The sequence below is a fragment of the Antedon bifida genome, chromosome 2 (genome assembly GCF_963402885.1).
Source record: "Antedon bifida chromosome 2, ecAntBifi1.1, whole genome shotgun sequence".
Taxonomy (NCBI): domain Eukaryota; kingdom Metazoa; phylum Echinodermata; class Crinoidea; order Comatulida; family Antedonidae; genus Antedon; species Antedon bifida.
The window spans coordinates 30674498-30688800 of record NC_136227.1 but is presented as its reverse complement, the minus strand read 5'-3'; the positions used below and the strand labels follow the sequence as shown (position 1 = coordinate 30688800).

General features: G+C 33.6%; 3 protein-coding genes across 3 annotated transcripts; 2 read left to right on the top strand and 1 right to left on the bottom strand.

The window, feature by feature from the left end:
• Positions 1 to 654: 654 nt before the first annotated feature.
• On the bottom strand, positions 655 to 5953 carry LOC144836201 (L-serine dehydratase/L-threonine deaminase-like). The gene is made up of 8 exons (XM_078691442.1): positions 5935 to 5953; positions 5383 to 5554; positions 4715 to 4754; positions 3888 to 4027; positions 3257 to 3345; positions 2746 to 2973; positions 2058 to 2182; positions 655 to 1218 (listed from the first exon to the last, which is right to left on the bottom strand). Exons 2-8 carry the CDS (start codon positions 5539 to 5541, stop codon positions 1028 to 1030), a joined length of 972 nt encoding a protein of 323 aa, XP_078547568.1. The 5' UTR covers positions 5542 to 5554; positions 5935 to 5953; the 3' UTR covers positions 655 to 1027.
• A 99-nt stretch (positions 5954 to 6052) lies between these two features.
• LOC144836200 (protein unc-93 homolog A-like) lies at positions 6053 to 9077 on the top strand. The gene is made up of 3 exons (XM_078691441.1): positions 6053 to 7175; positions 7726 to 7996; positions 8161 to 9077. Exons 1-3 carry the CDS (start codon positions 6252 to 6254, stop codon positions 8412 to 8414), a joined length of 1449 nt encoding a protein of 482 aa, XP_078547567.1. The 5' UTR covers positions 6053 to 6251; the 3' UTR covers positions 8415 to 9077.
• A 1439-nt stretch (positions 9078 to 10516) lies between these two features.
• Positions 10517 to 13155, top strand: LOC144836199 (uncharacterized). Its single transcript, XM_078691440.1, has 3 exons — positions 10517 to 10913; positions 12034 to 12142; positions 12329 to 13155. The coding sequence occupies exons 1-3, from the start codon at positions 10730 to 10732 to the stop codon at positions 12630 to 12632; spliced, it is 597 nt and encodes a 198-aa protein (XP_078547566.1). The 5' UTR covers positions 10517 to 10729; the 3' UTR covers positions 12633 to 13155.
• Positions 13156 to 14303: the final 1148 nt, after the last annotated feature.

Here is a 14303-nt window from a genome sequence, read left to right as displayed (position 1 = left end):
GATGATAACACAATATATGCGCATATACGGCAATATTATCGCATAATTATTGAATTTAAAAAAGTGGATATATTGGCCATTTTCGAAAAAATCCCTGTACTATAGTACATGGACATTTTCGAAAAATGACCAAATTTCGACCCTTTTATTTTTTGACATAACTAGTTACTATGGCTCTATAAGATGAAGATAACACAATATATGCGCATATATGGCAATATTATCGCATAATTATTGAATTTTAAAAAGTGGATATATTGGCCATTTTCAAAAAAATCCCTACATGGAAATTTTCAAAAAATGACAAAATTTCGACCCTTTTATTTTTTGACATAACTAGTTACTATGGCTCTATAAGATGAAGATAACACAATATATGCGCATATATGGCAATATTATCGCATAATTATTGAATTTTAAAAAGTGGATATTTTGACCATTTTCCGAAAAAATCCCTGTACTATACTACATGCAAATATCGCATAATTATTGAATTTAAAAAGTGGATATTTTTTTATTTTTTGACATAATTGGTATAACATAATATATATAATTACATGCGCATACCACATTATGTGCGTCTGCGCATGTCAATTTACGATATGGTAACCAATTATGTAGACAAATAAAAGGGTAAAAATTTTATATATATAAGCATAATTTTTTTTAATAAAAAAATATAGTGGTATCATAACAATAAATATACAATAGGAAAATTTCAACCCTCTTAATTTAATAAAAAAATATGAAGAATCAAATTAATCAAGAATTCAAACTCAATTTGCCGAAAAACTTCTCTTTCGCATAACATGAAATGACGTAATTTCTAGCTACCTCCAGCCTTGTGGTCATAGTGCTATAGAGAAAATTTATTTTCGTTAGGTGCTACACAAAAGAAAATTATTATTATATACGACACGACGTCATATCACTACCATATTTGGTCATATCACCACCATATTTGGGCACATCACACATTTTCTTTTGTCAAACTAGTTTGATTGTGTAGATAATCAAAATTATATTTTTATAATCCAAATTTGGATTTATATTTATTTAACATTTCTAATGTTATTGAACATCCTCCACAAACAATGACCACTGCTGATTGGATAGCAGTTTGTAACTTGCCCTGCTCTTGTAGTTTCGGTATTACATTGCTATAGATACCAGCGAGGGCGGCACCACATGCTGGCTCTACTAGAATTCTATGTTCATCTATAAAGTATAGAACAAATTTAAAATTTATTTCTCAATATTATTATTTATTATTACTATTCACATGCCTGCATTATGGTCGCTTGTTCGACCGTTTTATCGTTGACTAGATAGAACAAATAATGAATATTTATGAATGCAATGGTATAAATATTTTCATGGTGAGAATAGTACATTTCGTCTTTCAACGAATGTAAATATTTGTTCCATTGCACTCGTTAGTGCAATATAATAATAAATCATATAATATAATTAAATAATAATAATTTTTATCTAATTTTAACAATTTTTAGCCTCTTAACTTTTTGTGTGTGTTTTTGTAAATTGTATTTTATATTTTTGTATTTTGCCAGTTTTCAAATCACATTTCTGTTTTTTTAAATGGACAATAAAGTATATGACTATGACTATGACTATAAACTATTTGTTTTATATAAAGTAGATTTTTGTTTATTTTGAGGAGGATCACGATTGCATATAAGAAGAATGAAACACTCATATATAACAAATCCTCTTGATGTCGCATGAGTTCAATGGAGCATGTATTTTATATCATGTGACCCACAATCATCCAATCAAATGACAAGAATCTACTAATTAAAGATGATGTATAAAATGAACATGGTCAGTCATTTTATTATAGAGTGGTTTTGACTGGATAATTTTTGGACTTATATTGTGAGCAAATGTGTAAAGCTCTGTCTACACTATCAAATTTTATGAGACAAAAAAATGTGATGCCCATATGGACAGGATGAGGTCATATAATTACCATTTTTGTCAAACTAGTTTGATAGTGTAGACAGAGCTTAAGTCAGAACAAAGTTTAAATGTCCTACCTGTGAATTTGAGACACGCATCCACAGCCTCCTTGTCAGATACGACGACTGAATGCACCTCATGCTGACTGTAATAATCAAGGGCTTGCTGGCAGACAGTCAGTGCTCCAAGACTCTTGGCAACACTATATAAATATGAAAGATTATGAAGAGGCTATAGAGGATGAAGTCATTTGCAGTGGCTGATTAGACCCTCTACAGACCCACAGTATTCTCTCATCTTGGTTATATATTAGATGTTTTGCCTTATTCTGACCAAGGCAATCTAACAACAAGATGCTGGACTCCGGAGATCAAAGGGTGTACCTGTGGCTGATCAGTTCCATGCCCCTTATGAGACACTGCGTGCCGCGGAGGATATGTACATGGTACAGTACTGTTGGTATTTGTCGCAGCCAGACATAAGATCAAAGGAATGTTACGAGTTCCTATCTTGGCAAGGAGAGCTCAGTTTCCTGGTGTTAGATTGCCAGGTTCTGACATACATTGCATTTTATACCAAGTACATATCAGAACATGCAAGTGATTTGAGTGGAACTTGACCCCACAACCTCCAGATCACAAGCCTGGCATTAATACGTCTACTAAGATTGCATGATGTCTAGGGTTTTGATTCAAGTCAAATTTACTTAGCTCCAGATACAAAGTTACTTTGCAGGAGTTTAAATACAGTTTGTATAATACACACCTTGTTATATCGTCCAGTGTTACCAATTCGCCTTTCTTAACAGCTGCATTGTAACAATTGGCCCCAACAGTCTCAATAGTAATGACTGGTACATCATTCCATCCAACCTTTTTTAAGCCCTCGATCACGCCACAAAACAGACCACCACCTCCAACAACTGTTATCAGCACATCAGGCTTATGGGTCATGTCGTCTGCTATTTCTTCAATCATTGAACTATGACCTTCCCTGAGAGTACAAGAATGACAGGAATTAGAAATGTATCCAAAAATCAGTTTTTAAAATAACTAATATAATATATAATAAGGTAAATGAATACTATATATAGAAACGTATTGGTGTCTTACTCTTAAGCTCTGTCTACACTATCAAAAAAGTGTTATGTGCCCAAGAGTAGTGATATGTCCAAATATGGTAGTGATATGACATCACCATATCCATATATGGGCACATCATATTTTTTGTCACATAAAGTTTGATAGTGTAGACAGAGCTTTAGAGGTACTCTTACCATATATCTGGATGATCAAAGGGGTGAATAATGGTGCCATTTGACTGACTAGCAATTTCTAACGCTCTTTTGTTTGCCTCGTCCCACACCTAAAACAACACAAATACAATCAGATTTTACGTTGACTGTACATGAAAAATACATACTATATTATACATATTAAATGATGATTTTTCACATACATTCATTTATCTATTCAGGTATATAGTAAAAACATGCAGCATGAAGGCTGAAATTGTTGATTTAAAAAAAATATATATATATATTATTAATTAATGTTCTGTGCCTGATGTGTTTATATACTGATGAAGAGCTAGTGTTGCCCGAAAGCTCTGCTAACTTTTCTGGCTGTTTTACTTTATCGTTTTGATTTAGCTTTTCGCTTTTTTTGTATCTCCATTGAGATCCAGCCACTGATACCCACAGCATCGTCAATTTTTCAGTATTTTTCCTTTGGATTTATATATATATATATATATCCAATCTGCAGACAGTACTGTTTCGATCTTATTAGATCTCGTCAGTGCAGCTCAGGTTTCTGAAATAAATGTGTGTGAAAGAATAATGTGAATTGTTTTTTGATTAAAATACATATATATATATACAAATTGTAATTCACAACTTGTAATACCTTTCCATGATATTCTACTGTTGCGTTCTCATCTCTTAATTTTTGAGCTACAAATTCTGGTGTGCTTTTTGGTATGACAACTGTCGCCTTGACGCCAAGCTTTCTGGCTGCATAAGCTGCTGCTATCCCAGCATTCCCACCTGTATTTTAATAAAACAACAACTCACATTATTATTTCACACATATTTATTTCAGTATTATTTTTAGACAGTTGTATAAGAGTAGAAATACATGGCAAAATAAATGATCTAACAACTTTAAAGATGTATTGTCCCTTGAAACACAAAAAAATGAAGGTCAAAATATTCTAAATTTAAATTGGCCATATCAAAGTAATATTAAAGTTATTCACTTTAAGTCGAAAATTCGAGCCAAAAGCAACAAGTTTACGTAATTAACAGGTAAATTAGTTGGATTACATTTCGTCTGGAAAATGGTCGCGAGCGAAAGTAAACAAAGATTTCAAACCATGAGTACGCATTATGCATATGCTGATTAGGATTGTTTACAACTCGTCACCGTTGAGAAGGTATTTTCACACAGATCGTGAGGAAGTTTTATGATTATGCATACAGAGAGTAGCCAAACAAGCGCGTTTCATTATGGGATATGTTTTGATCGAAAACTTTGACTGGAAGTCAAAGTTATTTTTTTAACAAAAAAACGTCTGTATTTCAGTTAAATGATTTTTTTTTCGACAAATTTTTGGTGATAGTTAATAACTATTGTGATACTTCAAAATGACCCACCTTTTTTTGAAATCTGTTATTTTTTATTTTTTTTGAATTAGTCAAAGGGACAATACATCTTTAATAATTTGAACTTGCCTGATGAAGAGACAATATGCTTGGAGCCTTTCTCAATTGCCTAAGAAAAACAAATGCAAACACTTAAGCATAACTAGTAGGTCCTATAAAAGTTATAAGTAATATTTTAAATTATGTTCTACTGCATATACAGTTGATATTCTCCTTTTGCGGATACTCATATATGGGGACATTTTCCCGAGAGAAGAAGGGGTTAATGTTTGTAGAAATATGGCCAACAGGGATAACCTATTATAGGGATAACCTATCATAGGGATAACCTATCATAGGGATAACCTATCATAGGGATAACCTATCATAGGGATAACCTATCATAGGGATAACCTATCATAGGGATAACCTATCATAGGGATAACCTATCATAGGGATAACCTATCATAGGGACAACTTATCATAGGGATAACCTATCATAGGGATAACCTATTATAGAGATAACCTATTATAAGGATAACCTATTATAAGGATAACCTATTATAATAACTTTGTTGAGTTCAAATAGTGTCACTTTAAAATAGAGTAAAAAAGTTTTTGTGAATGCATTTCGAAGCAGGGCAGAGGGGAAGTATTATTTTAAATATTAATTATTATATTAATTTGTATGTATGTATGGGTTGGTTGAATAAAAATGTTATATTATACATTATCAAATAAATAATCAAATAATTTACCTTTTTACATAAGTTTGAAATGCCACGTATTTTGAATGATCCAGTGGGTTGTGTGTTTTCAAGTTTTAAATAAACTTTAAACGGTGCATGTTTAGAAAGTGGAGTGCTTTCTATCAATGGTGTACGAACATATAGCTGCTGTTTCTGTTTATCACTCATTTTGGAATTACGTCTGTCGAGATTATATAATTATTAATTATATAAAAATAAATATGTATCACTATATTTACTGTATATCTATTTAATGTATCGTGTATTATGAAATTATTTGCTATTATAACGCAAAGAATGTCAAGCCAGGCCTCTACATGCCTAACTAGACCGTGGACACTCACGTCCACGACCACCACACCAGTAGGCCTACAGACTACTACTACTAGGCATAGACTAGACTGCATTCCTCAATTAAATAGACCTAGCTAGGCCTATCATTAATATAGATATATTAGAAATGAATAATGAGGCCTAGTAGTAGGCTTCACATCATTATAAATATGAAGAAAATGAATTAAAATTTAATATTAAATAAGAACACTGTGACTCTGTACTTACACACTTTAGTCAGTTTGAAAAAAACTGCGCCCTCATCTAGGTACCACAAATTATGTAATTAGGTGATGACGTTGTACGGTGATTCCCCTACACTCTGCAACTTCCTGGTCACGGCGACATGATGTAATATTAATAAACTAAATACTGTACTACAATGTAAATTAACCAGACCGTGATAATGAAAGGGGTGGACTGAAAAACTTAAAAAACATTTAATTGTTACTGGTATTTACTTGGTGTTAAATACAGTTTTAGATAAAGAGGAAATTCATTCTTAGACTAGACGTCAAGCACACGAACAAGTCGCAAAACTCGTTATGACTAGGCCAAGTGAAACACCGCCTGTAACCCAGTCGACTGGACTCAATACCGGTAGGCCAATTGTGACATCGTCCCTACTGCCGAGGGCTAGACGAAGGAAGACGTATTGGAAGAACCTGTTCGTTCTAAGCCTAGCTTTTTTCTTTGTATTTACAGCGTATATGTCAATACAAAACTTACAAAGCAGCTTAAACACCGAAGAAGACCTTGGAGTGATATCATTAACCATCGTGTATGGATCGGTTGTCTTTTCGTGTATTTTTATTGCACCGATTTTAATTAGAAAATTTGGCACAAAATGGACTATGGCAGGCAGTATTGTTATGTATAGTGTATACACCGCTTGTAACTATTATCCAACCTACGGTACATTAATCCCATCATCTTTTTTGATTGGACTTGCTGCGGCACCTCTGTGGACAGCACAGGGGACATATCTGACGACATCTGCCATCAGTTTGGCAGACCTTACCAATGAAGTTCCGGAAACCTTGTTGAATCGCTTCAATGGTATTTTCTTTGTCATCTTCCAGTCAAATCAAGTTGTCGGAAATTTAATTTCCTCTTTAGTTCTGCAGCAGACGAATGAAACGAGCCCAAACAATACCGATCACTGTGGACGTTGCAGTTGCAACGAGGCTTCCCCCAATAGTACTGGTGATAGTAGACAACCAGATAAAAGTCTGGTTAACACACTGCTGACTGTTTACCTGGTGTTAGGTATCATTGGGTTACTTCTGGTAGTGTTCTTCCTTGATACACTGCCAACGTTTCAGTCATCTCGCATGGATAGAAGAGAATGTATGCAGAAGTGGATGGAGACTCTTGGCATTCTACGGAACCCTATTCTTGTACTTTTGGTACCGTTAATGATGTACAGTGGTATTGAGCAAGCATTCGTTGCTGGAGATTTTACAAAGGTGACATTATTACTATTCTTAGTTTGTTTGAGCCCACTGGCGTGTGCCCAGTTCTGATCCTGTAATCCATCTCTCCTACGCAATAACAGCTATGGGTGCTTGACATTTTGCAACCTTATAAATGATATGTTTATCAGGGAAAGTCTGATGTTACCTAAATGCATTAGGCCTACCCAATTTCAAAATCCAGCAAGATCTATCACTGTCTGACTGTTGGCCAAATAGTAGGTCCTGCTAGATTTTTAGTCGCGTGGACGCGACTCTATAGTTCACTATGTCGGTCGGTCGGTCTGTCGGTCTGTCGGTCCGGTATCACTATGCGTTTTAGCACGCGACTTATGGCTGTTGGCCTTGTTGAAATTGGAGGACGTGGGATGATTGTAAAATGAAGTGCTGAACTTAACCTAGTATCTTTCACATTGTACTTAATCAAAATGTAGGAGGGACCGGGCTGGCTATTCCAACATTTGACAATCCCGCCCACCACTATTCCGGATCCACCTCCGACTATAACCCTTTTAGTATATCAATCAACATTTTTTATTTACAGGCATATGTCACATGTGCCAAAGGCGTTGAATGGGTTGGTTATGTAATGATCTGCTACGGAGGTGCAGACGCCGTCTCATCGTACCTGCTAGGCCGCCTTGAGAAGTACACTGGACGACTGATCCTCTTCTCGTTAGGTGGTTTGGTTCAGATGATCCTCATCGTAACCATGTATCTCTGGCACCCGAAGGCTGATGACGATGTCTGGAAGTTTATGTTAATTGCAGCTGGATGGGGATTTGGTGATGCTGTATGGCAGACGCAAATTTGTTGTAAGCACAAAACTGATTATAGCAGCACTTTTTGTTTTGATTTGGCTTCAGTCAGTTTTAAATTTTTCTTTTTTAAACCTTAGAGTTCATTCCATAAGATAGGTCCAAACAGTTCTAATTATAACAATTTCCATTATACTGATATAATTTTTTTTTTATTTCAGCCATTGTTGGCGTACTTTTTCCTGACAAACAAGAGTCTGCCTTCGCTAATTTCCGTCTATGGCAATCCCTGGGATTCAGTGTGGCGTTTGCCTGTAGTATTCCTAACAACGTCTATATCTACCATAAATTATTTGGGTTTGGCGGATGGCTAGTCATGTCAATGATTGCTTACTACACTGTAGAAATCATCGTTCGTCGCACCAAGCCTGGATATTTTGAAGTAAAGGTTATGGAACCAGATGCAATAGGCTAGGTTATATTGTGTTACAATAAATTACCAAGAAATCTTTACTTGAATAACGAAAAAATACATTCCATACATGTAATCGATCAAGATAAACGTTAGAAAAATGTAAGTAGCGTAAAAAAGGTGTTTTTTTAAAATTCAAACAAAGTTTTTGAATCATCAAAGAACAATTGTTGGTCATATTAATGGTAGGTCTAGTGTATCTTTAAAGTTGTAAACTGTAGGCCTATGATCTGTGAGTGACTCTATTCTGGTAATCTACTAAAGTATATCGGTTCTGTTATAGCTGTATTAATATGTCGTTTACTACCAATTCTTTTGTATATGTCAACTTTATCAATGCAGTATCATTTGATCTTTACTATTTAGTTTATTTAAACGACCAAAGGTCATTCTAAAACTAGCTGATGTAACTTACCCTATGCAGTATTAAGGCTGTGTATAATATTGAAATATACTGATGAAGTAGGCTATTATATTTATATAATGGCATTTATATAACATTATATAATAAATGTGTTTACTGGTTTAACTTCTGGCAGCTAGTGTATTAAGTATTTTTAAATAATAAATATCAGTTTATAACTAGTTTAATATTTTTTAGAATTGTACAATGTAAAAATTATATATTGTATTTTGATAAAGACGTTCTATTATAATTAGTTTTAAGATGTATGTTTCTTTTATTTTCTTATTATAATCACAAGAATGAAATGAGGCTGAATAATATTGGAAATATGAACTTGGTTTTTCTTTCTGTTATTTATATAGTCTTCCGATATGAATGATTTAAAAAGAAAGTACAATTAAGAACAAGAAGGCTAATCGTGTGGTCTTTACTTGGAGGAAAAGCTAACTTTGTAACATATCATCTTGTGGTCTGATAGCCGGTCATATACACAATCTTGACTTAAATCCAGAAATTTCAAATTGAAAGAATCGAAACCGGTTTTCTTCTAATCAGTTTTAGAGGGAAAAAAGTGCTCAACGAAATTTGACGATCGAGACCGGAATAATCAATTGTGGTTTGTAAACCGGTATTCACAATCGATTCGTTTTATGTGGACCAGTTTATGTTGGCAAAAGAACCGTTAAAAAAAACCCCGGTATTTTAAAGCTCTGTCTACACTATCAAACTTTGACAAAAAAGTATTATGTGACCAAATATGGTTGTAATATGATGTCATCGTGTCCATAAAGTTTCATAGTGTAGACAGAGCTTAAGTTCGATTCTCTTGTTCAGTATGGGCCTTAATGTTGCGCTTCCTGACTGATTGTTTCCTATTCAAAAGTTGTTTTTTGACAATTTGGAATTTTATATGAACTATTATAGTACTTTCCTATGGCTGCTTCCTATATCCTTACTTTCACTCTAGGTCTTAGTCAAGTGGTGACGAGTGTTTAAAGGTCAGTGACTTTACAACTCTTTCAAATCGTCACAGGGGTACCGAAACTTTGTAAACCACTTTCAAACAGTGCACGACGAATTTGATTACACAGATTTTTTTCCAGTGATCATTTACTTGTATTCCAATATCGTACTTTTAGCCAACTCTTGGAAACTTTATAACTATTTAAATGCTAATAGCGAAAAAAAGGAAGAGATAATAGCACCACACGTGTTACATAACCCTCTACAGGCACCACATACAGATGCTGTATTATATAATTTACTATGATACTCATAACTATACATACATGTGGAGATAAGCAGTGTGGTGTCTTCCGAATTGATATTATTATAATTGTTCGTGTATAACTGTTAACGAATAGTGAACATAACTAACTATTCCGCATGTACACGGCCGGTCTAGCCCCGACCTAAATAACGTTGATGCAAAAGATAGGACATATAGGCCTACAGTAGGACTGAGTCCAGCTCTTCATTTAGCCTATTTGGCCTATATTTATTGGTATTACTGATTATTAGTAGGCTAATTAGTTATCAAAATGAAGGAGGCCTACTGGAAATTTTGAATCGGTTCTAAATAGGTGTTTAAACGGGTGTTTTTACAACCCTATTTATAGAATATAATAGGAAATCAATACAAATAATGGTATGTCAAATAGTTCAGCACATGACCAGAACGGTATCCTGTGAACAAATAGAAATAGGCACGGGATATTCCCTGTTGATTATATAAAGCAATTCGACTCGCACGTTTACCTTATAATCAACATACTGATTTGGTGCAGCTTCCTAAGGAAATAGTACGCTAATCGAATACCAGAATACATTATCTAAAATTCAATTAGGCCTATAATGCGTAGAGAAGTATTACACAAGTAGAAGTTACTGGCAGCTAAACAACATCGCAAGTATGCCACTTTACCCGATATTGCGGGTAGCTTTACTGGGAGATGCAGGCGTCGGGAAAACAACGCTACTGCAGAAGTTTATGAAAGAAGATTGTCTGGTTACTAATGGAGATATTGCAGATGCACAAGAGAAAGTTATGGAGAGAAATGGCCGAAAAATTAAATTGGATATCAGAGATACAGCGGGTAAGATTCCTTTCTATAATTATCTATTCTATTCACTATTAATATAAAAAAAAATATTCCCTACTTCAGCAGTGCAATAATACAAAATGTTTCGACAACATCATGAAATGAAGACAATAACATAACAGTAGTATTATTCAATTATGTAAATTAAGTAATAAAAAGGAAACAAAAATCTGTCTGTCTCATCAAACTTTATGTGACAACAAAATGTGATGTGCCCAAATATGGTAGTGATATTCCCAAATATGGTAGTGATATGACATCATCATGTCCATATATGGGCACATCACATGAAGTTTGATAGTGTAGACAGAGCTTCATGTCAATTGAAATCAGTCAAATGACGACCTGTTTACTCAATAATAAAGATAATAAAAAGTATAGTTAAACTTTCCTGGTAAATGAGAAAGTTCGTAGAGAATTAATCAGGAATTCAGGACCGTTTGTAATATGGTTTAAAGGTTTATTAGAACAGTTTTAATTGTTTCCTACAACTAATGATTAGGACATCACTAATTTAGTTATGACGCAACCGCACCACACCTTCAACGGTTATGCTTTTAATTACATGTAACCTATATTGTCAGGAATAGAGAATAAAATGTGTTGTGTTTGTGTTTCATAATATTTATTCAACCAAGAAAAAAATAATGTAATAGTACATAAATATATAACATAAATATTTAACGTACTGTATATAACATAACAAGTTTGTTTTTTTAAGATCTGGTTAGAAGTAAAAAGTCCCCTAAACAAAACAAAATATTATAAATTGTTGAATAAAGAAATATGTAGGCCCTAAACGCCATGTTTTAACCTCAACTTATATATGGAAACATAAAAAAAAGAAGAATAAAGAAAAATGAAAACAACATACATTTACTCATGATATTTTGATAAATAATAATGTATACATTTCTTTAAAATGGTTATGGTTTTACATTCAGTAAGTGTACATCTAAGTAATTCCATAAAGTTTGTTCTGAGAAGGTTATGCACAATCTAACAAGTGGTACAAGCATCTTACGTGGATTTCTATCTAAATTATATTAACAATCAAATTAATTTGTGTAAAATTAACAATGACCTAGGAAGTTCAAACATTATTTTCTTTTAGGTCTTGAAAGATACAGAAGTTTAACACAGTCATATTATAGAGGAATTACAAATTTTATCTTCGTCTATGACGTCAACAACAAAGAGTCATTTAATAACCTTATGAAATGGTAAATATCGAAATTATTTATTTGAATTTGTAGCCAAATGTTTGTGGTCCTCTATGAGAGAGGAATTATTTAAATCCGTGGTATCAACGACTAAAACGCCTGGATTATCAATTTGATAGGATTGAATATTAAAGAATCAGATTACTTTTTATATTAAAATGTATAAAATATGTCTTTTTTTTATAGGTCTGAACAATACAATAGAAATTGCAATGATCCTGTAAACACCAATATTTTAATTGTTGGAAACAAACGTCAAGAAGCCGATACAGACCGAGTACCTACCGAACAAGCCCGAAACTTTGCGAATCATTTAGAAGCAGATTTCATCGAAATTAGTACAAGAAATAATACGAACATTGAGGCGTGTTTTTTAAGAATAGTCGATAATTACTTTGAAAGGCAAGGTAAATGTCTGCGACGTATGTTTTCTACTCCATCAATAAAGCTGAAATACAAATCCAAGAAAAACAGTTGTTGCAGAACGTAATGAGACAATACTACAGCTAAACAACTAAAAGAACGATTTGTAAATCGTGAAAAATGTAGTAATTGAAGACTACATATGTGATGGCGCTAGTTACAATCCGTCATGCTTGATTAATATTGGTGAATGACGTAAGGCATAAACGGGTAAATAGACAGATTTACAATCGGAGGGTTGGTTACGAATACGGGTTAGCTCGGTGTACATGCTATTTAACAAGTTAGATATGTGTAAATAAAATTACGAATGAATTTAGATGATTGTCGTTGTTGAAGGTTATTGGACACCGAAATAACACTTCTATGCTGCTTTTCCGCCAGTAAAGGAGGACAAAAACAGCGCAACATGCAGGCCGAGAAAAGTTCAGAACCCCTAAAATCCATTTATTTTAGATGCTCTTCAGTCATCATGAAGATTTACTCGCCTCGTCACAAGCTTGTAAAATATTCAAACAATTTTTTTGATCGTAAAATGTGCTGCGATAGATATGTCTTATTGTCATTTAATATTATTAACTGATATCCACGAATTACTTGTTTTTGTAAATAAACAATACTTTCAAATAACTGATAACATATTGTATGCTATCTTCCTAATAAAGAACAATCAATAAACTTTACAAAGTCTACAATTATATTGAACTTGGTATTACACCATAACATATTATCAGAGTAAAGCTCATTCACAAAATAAGATCCTATTGGAGATCAATTTCACCATTACCACCCCCTCCCTCCAGCAAGTTGCATAAAGTAATTCGACCAATCACAAGCGGCGGATCATCCTAACTGCAGCTTGTGATTGGCCAAATTACGTAATTTGGGTATGGGTCATTACGTTGCGTCCAATGGGAACGCAGCTTTAACTTTAAAGACCAATGTCCATTGCTTCATAGGTTTTCACTTTCACATTACACATAAATGATATCTATTTCGGTCTGATGGAAATATCTTCTTTCAAGAAGTGAAATTTCGTGATTACGTAATTTCGGATTTAAAAATGAAAGGTGAATACTTGAATCCTAAAAGATTTTTTTTATTTGTTTTCTGATCTATTTTCTTGTTTTTTTTTAAAGCAACATTTGTATGAATGCATTCCAAACATTACGTGGCAATGCGAATGGTGATCAGCTACAATAACAACACCGTGGTATTGTTTATGCAACTATAGCTATGGGAACTGTATCAATTTGTGAACCATGCTCGATGAAATGTGTTGTGTATAGCCCGACGTCACCCCACGTTATGATTAGTTTGTATGCTTCTAACAATATGGTGTATTCACAAGTATATATTAATACTTTAAAAAAATTGTAATTATTAAAAAAAAATTTTAATTAATATTAAGCCTACTACTGTATTCCATTTTGACACATTTATTAGTACAAAGATCATATATAATATATAATGGGTAGCATAAATATATGTAGCCTAAATGTTAGGGGATTGAAAGATAGTTTTAAACGACGACGTACTGTATTTAATTGGCTAAAGCCAAAGAATATATATCACAAGAATGAGTAATCCGCGATTTTCCCTGTAACAGTAATATTGTCCATGTGGTAGGGCGCCGCCATAAGTGAGGATGTATCTGGGATGTATACAACTTATTGTGACGGTTACACTAATCAAAGGCTGGACCACTGGTAGTATTTTCATGATAAAAAATGTTATC

Bases quoted from the DNA above. Each gene is read 5' to 3' on its own strand.
- LOC144836201 (XM_078691442.1), bottom strand. From the start codon at position 5,541: ATGAGTGATAAACAGAAACAGCAGCTATATGTTCGTACACCATTGATA. The intron at 4,028-4,714 runs GCAAGTTCAAAT...ATTAAAATACAG, and splicing joins GCATATTGTCTCTTCATCAG to GTGGGAATGCTGGGATAGCA. The intron at 2,974-3,256 runs GTAAGAGTACCT...TTGTACTCTCAG, and splicing joins TTTGATCATCCAGATATATG to GGAAGGTCATAGTTCAATGA.
- LOC144836199 (XM_078691440.1), top strand. From the start codon at position 10,730: ATGCCACTTTACCCGATATTGCGGGTAGCTTTACTGGGAGATGCAGGC. The intron at 10,914-12,033 runs GTAAGATTCCTT...ATTTTCTTTTAG, and splicing joins GGATATCAGAGATACAGCGG to GTCTTGAAAGATACAGAAGT. The intron at 12,143-12,328 runs GTAAATATCGAA...TTTTTTTTATAG, and splicing joins TTTAATAACCTTATGAAATG to GTCTGAACAATACAATAGAA.
- LOC144836200 (XM_078691441.1), top strand. From the start codon at position 6,252: ATGACTAGGCCAAGTGAAACACCGCCTGTAACCCAGTCGACTGGACTC. The intron at 7,176-7,725 runs GTGACATTATTA...TTTTATTTACAG, and splicing joins TTGCTGGAGATTTTACAAAG to GCATATGTCACATGTGCCAA. The intron at 7,997-8,160 runs GTAAGCACAAAA...TTTTTATTTCAG, and splicing joins ATGGCAGACGCAAATTTGTT to CCATTGTTGGCGTACTTTTT.